The sequence below is a fragment of the Cyprinodon variegatus genome, unplaced genomic scaffold (assembly GCF_000732505.1).
Source record: "Cyprinodon variegatus isolate N-32 unplaced genomic scaffold, C_variegatus-1.0 Scaffold25, whole genome shotgun sequence".
In the NCBI taxonomy this organism is placed as follows: Eukaryota; Metazoa; Chordata; class Actinopteri; order Cyprinodontiformes; family Cyprinodontidae; genus Cyprinodon; species Cyprinodon variegatus.
In genome coordinates this window covers 2242560-2249488 of record NW_015150478.1, presented here as the reverse complement: position 1 = coordinate 2249488, position 6929 = coordinate 2242560, and the positions used below count along the sequence as shown (strand labels likewise).

The window sequence follows — 6929 nt, the reverse complement described above, 5'->3', positions numbered from 1 at the left end:
TATAGAGCAAAGAAAGAAGTGGATGATGTTATTGGGATGAAACAAGAAATAAGCAATGATGACCTCGGGAAACTGGTCTATCTCTCACAGGTAATTTTTAAAAGCTGCTTCCTTAAACACTTTTTTGTTATTATTATTATTATTTTTTTAACCTTAAGACGTTTTGTTGATGTGTCTATTATTGTTCTATAGGTGCTCAAAGAGACTCTGAGGATCTATCCAACTGCTCCAGGAACATCCCGTGACATAGAGGAAGACATGATAATCAATGGTGTTCACATACCTGGAGGGGTCAGTGGTGTGGTAAGTCTTGCTATAAAAGGTGTTTCATCAGAACACAAATAAGAATCCAAAACTAAAGGTGTTACTGTATTAGGTTGTTTCAATGAATGACTTTGCAAATCATTGGTGGAAACACAACATCTACTTTATGGTGCCTTCTAAGAGTCTTCCAACCACTTGAACGTTATCTCCTCTATAACAACCATAAACTTGCATGTCTAATTGGGATTTACTGTGATAGACCAAGCACATAATTTACAAGTGGACTTAAAAAGAAATACATAACTTGTCATGTGCGGTTCCAAAAAAAAAAAATTAAAAAAACAATCAACTTGACTTTGTTTCCAAGTCTGAAGATGTTTCGCCTCCCATCCAGGAAGGGTTCTCGACTAGGTTGGAACTCAGAACCTCTGGATTCCAAGCTCTATGCTAACCACTAGGCCACCACTCTCCCATTAACATGCAAACTAAAGCCTGCAATACCTGATACTGGTCTAAGCCTCTGAAATGAGGGTCGTTAGGGGGAATTGTTGGCCTGGCTGAACAGGGGAGACGTTCTGGTCTCCTGTATGTGGGTGGGATTTGTGATGATAGCAAGAAGGAATGACTATGATCTGGATGACTGAGAATCTGCACCAGCATATTAAAGCAACATTATTTTAATATCTGGAGTTTCCCTATTTGTTGAAAGGCAGCGTAAATTAATTACATTGTACAATGTACACTATTGAATGTAAAGAATATCCAAAAAATCACGTAAAAAGTTATCTCTCATCTAGCAAAAAGGCAATGTAAGCAATTTGGCTAATCCTAGCTCACCCTAAAAAGGGAACTGATAGTCTGGTTTTATTTTTGACAATAATAAAAACTGTATCTTCCTTGTTATACTCTTAAGAGAAAATACAGCTCCTACTTATTCCCTTTTATTGGTAACAAGTAATCGAGTTCAGTTTGCCCAACTTTACGTTTTCAACTCAAAATCCTAAAAATTAAGTTGGATGAACTTGATTTAATTACTTGTTACCAGACGAAGCAATCCATTAAAGTTGGAGCTTCCTTTTTTTCTTAACATTGACATATTACTTTAATTTTCAGTTTAGCACCTATACTACTGGGAGGATGGAAATGTTCTTCAAGGATCCTCTAAAATTTGATCCAGACAGATTTCATCCAGATGCTCCAAAGTAAGTAAAACACAACTCCAAAATAATGCTTATTTTTAAAGAGTGCCTTTAAAAAATGTTTCTATGCAAGATGAAAGAATAAAACATTTTATCTTATCTTGTTTTTTCCAAGGCCTTATTACTGCTACTATCCCTTTGCTCTTGGTCCACGCTCATGTCTAGGGTTGAACTTTGCTCAGGTGAGTCATTCAAATAGAAATGACCATAAAGTGTCAGCACAATTACAGAGACATAGACTTTGGTAAAAAAAAAAGTAAAAATGTCCTTGAATTTTCAGATGGAAGCTAAGGTGGTGATGGCAAAACTGCTTCAGAGGTTTGAATTCAACCTCGTCCCGGATCAGACCTTTGACATAGAGGACACCGGCACCCTGAAGCCAAAGAGTGGAGTGATCTGTACCATCAGACACAGGAAATACAAAAAATAAGCACAAAAAAACCAACAAAACTTTACAACAGAATTAATTGTTTTTGTGGTAAAACTGCATCTTTTGCTTTACTGCTGACTTAATCAATATATGTTGGTAATGAACAGTACATTTATCTATATATTTACACTATGCTCTGTATGATGCCTTCAGTTTCCTATAATTTAACTAAAGCTTTACCATTATGGGCAATCTACACAGGGGGGCGCTGTGATCTCTTTAAATTAATGGATGGATACCATTTATTTAATTGCACTGGATGCTGAACATATTTTAGAAATGCAAGTAAATTAGATTATATTTTGTTTAGATGTAAAATATTTATTGTTGTTTAATGTTGACAAATGAAAAATCCAAAGAAACAGTACATTTTCTCTTTTCCATGGTAACCTTTGGCTTATTTCTTTGGTGTTAACACTATTTTTTGTATATCAATTTATACAAAGCAGATTTTGATTCAGACCCCAAATTTAATGTTTAATTTTGAAACATGTTGCAGAACTTGCACCATCTCTTAAATTGCTTTAAAAAATCCACTGAAATGGAATAAGCATAAAAAGTTTCTCCTTTTACCTTATTGTTCTCTGTTCTTTTCAATTATCTTCTTTTTGTTTGAATAAAGAATAACCAAATTCACAATCTTCTTTTTTTGATCAATTTTCCTGTGAGTTAGCTTAGCCAGTCTTCTAGCTAAATGTTCAATTTAAACTGAAATTTGTACATTTTCACAACTTCATGATTTTAAAAGACACAAAAAGCAATTACAAAAAATAAATTCAATGTAATTGTTTTTTTGTTTTTTTTTTTACTCCTAACCCTATGTGCCCCTATATCAGAGGGGCAGCAGGAGCAATTGACTGAAACAAGGTGTTAATTGTTCGGTTGCATGTTCCTGTCAATGGGAAGGGGGCACTCCCTTTGTTGTAACCGGCTGTTCTCAATGCTGGATTTTGACATCATTCCTGTGTTCTATACAAGTGGTCAAAGAGCTATTTCACTATTTTTAACGAATCTAGCTTACAATTATCTTCACTGTTCAAAAAAATCTGTAAGACTCAGAAGAGGTCAAATCCAGAATAATCCATTATACTCGCCATACATTCTTTAAAACCCAAATTTGTGAAACATTATTCTAATCATAACAAAGAAGCATTGGTCTGTAATTTTTTGTGGCTTCAGTATAAGCAGCATATAAAAGAAAAAAATAAGAAATAAAAAATAGTTGAGATTTGTAGAACCTTCATGTGAAAAAAAAAATGCACTTAAATATTCTCATAATTCAGATTATTTTTCCTTTTTATGGAGTTCTGTTTTTTGTCATTTAGTCCCATTCTGTGCAGATTAGGTCAGTATGTGAGCGAATTTTTTTAAACATTTATAAATACTGGGAATTCAAATAACATTACTGAGCTTTAAAATCTCAAAAGAATTTAATCAACTGATAAACATTTTATTTCATATACACCCACACATTTTGCCTGAATATAATGGCTAACTTAATGTTATTAATGTTATTATTTAATCTTAGAATTCTGGCTTTAATCTCAGAATTCCGACTTTAATCTCAAAATTCCGACTTTAACTTCAGAATTCTGACTTTAATCTCAACATTCTGACTTTAATCTCAGAATTATGACTTTAATCTCAGAATTATGACTTTAATCTCAACATTATGACTTTAATCTCAGAATTCTGACTTTTTTCACAGAATTCTGACCAAATTCTGACAGCCAACAAACATGTTAGCATCAAGCCGTAGCCATGCCTGTTTTAAATACTAAACTAGCTGAGAAAAAAGTCCGAATTCTGAGATTAAGAGTCAGAATTCTGAGAAAAAAAGTCAAAATAATTAAAGTAATAATTCTGATTAAAGTAATAATTCTGAGAAAAAAGTCAGAATTCTGGGATTGAAGTCATAATTCTGAGATTAAAGTCAGAATTCTGTGAAAAAAGTCAGAATTCTGAGATTAAAGTCATAATTCTGAGATTAAAGTCAGAATTCTCATTAAACTGAAATAAAATGAGAAAAATCGTTTTTTTTTAGTTTTTTTTCAGTGCTAATCCTCTCTCGTAGTTTTGGTATGTTTGGATACAAGTATTATTATTTTCTTCAGTTTTTCCGTGGGGCCGTGAACGTTCCATGCTGTTGCTTTAAGAGGGCAGAGCTTCCAGCGCTCTGCGTGAGGGGCGCACTTTTCATCTACCTGCTGCCTGCCTCTCTGCTCTGTCTTGATTGGCCCTCTGGAGCCGAATCCTCTTGAATGATTTCAAACCCGAAGACTTTGGACACAGAAGAGGAGAGGGGGGAGGTGTTCGCTGGGAAGTGGTCAGGTTGAAAGAGACTAAGCGCTCTCAGTCCAGCGAACGCACCATCTCATGACAGGGATTTCTATTTCGCGGAGCAGCGCTTTTTCTGACGTCTAACCGCTTCCAGACGGAGGGAAGGGGAAAGAAACGGGACTGATTTCGCTTTTAAGCTGGCCGATTTTAAATCCGCCCCAAAAAACCATCCTGTTTCTTTTTATTGTTATTATTTATGTCCTATCACTTGTGTGTAGTGATGTCCTGCGAGGATGGTGTCTAAGCTGAGGGACGCGCTGTGCTGATTGGATTCGGACCAGACTGGGAATATCTCTGAATCAATATCTCAGCATTATCAGTAATAACTGGAGAAATGTGAGTACCAACAGTTGGCTTTGAGGTCCAGTTAGGCTTTTATTTACCAAACCAAAGGGGCTGGGGAGGGAGGGCTTTCAGCCCATGCACAGGTTGTCATAGCATCCAATTAATATTTTCAATCTACCACAGGAGCTTTAGTTTGGACAATGTGTTCGTTTTCCAATACCATCCCTCAGCTCAGGTTGGGTTAAGTCAGGTTCTCACAGTGAGTTGAAAGCAGCAGTATTCACACACTGAGATTTAGATTACAGTCATGGCTAAAAATCCCTCAGAGGGGGCCAAAGATGACCTGAGCCAGATGACTGATGATGACCTGCTGCGGTTCAGCAAAGAGGAGCTGGTGAGGAAATTAAGGAAGGTGGATGGGGAGAAAATGAACTTGATGATTGAGCATGGCAACATGATGAAAGACATCAACCGACGGCTGCAGCTGCACCTGCATGAGATCAGGAGTCTGAAAGAGGTCAACCAGAAGCTGCAGGATGACAACCATGAGCTCCGGGAGCTCTGCTGCTTCCTGGATGATGACAGGCAGAAGGGCAAGAAGCTGTCCAGGGAGTGGCAGCGCTTTGGCCGCTACACTGCCAGCGCCATGTGGAAGGAGGTAGGTGCCTACATGATGAAGCTAAAAGAGCTGGAGGCCAACCAGGAGAGTGTGCTGAGGGAGAACTCTGAGCTGAAGGAGATCATCCTCATGCTGGATGAGGAGAGGAACGGGGCTGGCTCCAGGAGCTCCATAGACAGCCAGTCTAGCCTCAGCAACCTGAACGGTGGAGCTGGGACAGTCAGAGATGTTGGAGATGGAAGCAGCACGTCCAGCACAGGGAGCGCCGGCAGCCCAGATCACCACAACCATGTACACAAACCCTCAGAGAACAGTAAGATGCCCACCATGAGGAGGTCAATGGATGATCTGTCTGCACCCCATCACCACAGGAGCATCCCTAATGGATTGAACGGTGAGTGAAGTCATTGTTGAAATCTCCTAGTTTGGCTTTCAACAGACGTTCCTTTTTCTAAATGTTTTAATGAAACTTATTAAGGATAGCCACTTAGTTTCTTGATTCGACTTTGCAGTCGCATCCTGATTGGGGGGGGAAGGTGTCTGCTGGATAACTAAAATTGCCTCTCAGTGCTAAACCAGCCCATCCTTTGAGATTTGTCTGGTTTAGGTCAGGGCATTAGGTTCTCTTGGTTCAAGAAGGCCTAATATTTTGAGACGACGCACTGATGATCACTTCAGTTTCTGTTGTGGAGGAGGAGTTTTCCTCTTTCTTTGGGCCCGTTTGACATGCATGGCACAGGTCCAGAAATCAGTGTCCCTGCAAGACCTAAATACATGGCCAAAAAGCCACAAATGCCATGATGGGACATGAGAATACTAAGCCGCGCTTGGCTCCCTGTGATCTGCTTGGCAAAAGGAATAAACTCTGCTTCACTGGAGGGGGAAAAAGCCCTCTGTCTAGCTGAGGGTTTATTTTGATTTATAAGAACAGGGCAGCAGCATGTAGGAGTGGGCTCTGATCAGCTCACATGGGCACATGTTAACTATCAGACGTACCTGGAACCTGTTGATAAAGCCGTGCAGATAACTGATTCAAAAAAATGAATGATGAGAGAGCTGAGAGAGCCCTTAATCCAAACGTTGTCATGTGCAGCAGTTGGGACAGTTTTCGGCTCTTGTTATGTAACGTCACTATTGTTTCTGCGGTGTGCTAGATCCGTTCTGAGCTGCTGTTTCATCAGATGTGTGTGACAGTGTGTGACCCAAGGGATTTGACACAGGGCGCTGTACAGTGCCATGCACATGTACTATTTTGTTTTGCAACAACCAGAAACGTACATGAAAAGGCAACGTGATGTAACACATCATTATAAAAAGAAAGGAAATTAGTAGCCTGTTTTCCAAAGTGTGGCTTAAAACTGAATTCAGCCCACCCGGGTAAAACATTAGTTTGTGATGCTAATCTTTTGGGGCTTCTCTCTACCAGCTTTGCACATGCAGGGAGGGAAATGTTCTACTATAATTACTTAAGCTCACTCAGATTGACTTTGATTAGGCCGTTCCAATACATGAATATGCTTGTTGTACGTAGTTTTATTTTAGCTATAGCTTTATGTTGAGGGTTGTTGACCTGTTTCAGATGAACCTCTACCGCGGCCATGTCTTTTGGAGCCTCTAACCGGTTTGCTTCCAGGATTGGCCTTCTTTCAGCTGCATCGAATCAACTCTTACTAGCTTCTCTGTCCCTTCTAGGAAAAATATCCCTAAATATGAATATTTCTCCTCACTTGCTTCAATATTTGTTCCTAAAAATGTCTTAGTTAAATAAAACATGCATGCATATTCCATTTTT

At 38.8% G+C, this 6929-nt stretch overlaps 2 protein-coding genes across 6 annotated transcripts in view; both read left to right on the top strand.

The window, feature by feature from the left end:
• Nucleotides 1-1896, top strand: part of LOC107097654 (cholesterol 24-hydroxylase-like) — a 31708-nt gene extending 29812 nt beyond the window's left edge. For both annotated transcript variants that reach the window (XM_015394906.1, XM_015394889.1), the window contains exons 11-15: nt 6-90; nt 193-303; nt 1378-1466; nt 1579-1645; nt 1744-1896. In XM_015394906.1, coding sequence (XP_015250392.1) covers nt 6-90; nt 193-303; nt 1378-1466; nt 1579-1645; nt 1744-1893 — 502 coding nt within the window. In that variant the 3' untranslated portion in view covers nt 1894-1896. The remainder of the gene's footprint in view (nt 1-5; nt 91-192; nt 304-1377; nt 1467-1578; nt 1646-1743) is intronic.
• Nucleotides 1897-4114: 2218 nt separating this feature from the next.
• The window catches only part of ccdc85c (coiled-coil domain containing 85C), a 60592-nt gene continuing 57777 nt past the window's right edge, over nt 4115-6929 (top strand). For 2 of the 4 annotated variants that reach the window (XM_015394815.1, XM_015394807.1), the window contains exon 1: nt 4115-5531. In XM_015394815.1, coding sequence (XP_015250301.1) covers nt 4826-5531 — 706 coding nt within the window. In that variant the 5' untranslated portion in view covers nt 4115-4825. The remainder of the gene's footprint in view (nt 5532-6929) is intronic. The other 2 variants (XM_015394831.1, XM_015394823.1) reach the window with 1 other exon arrangement.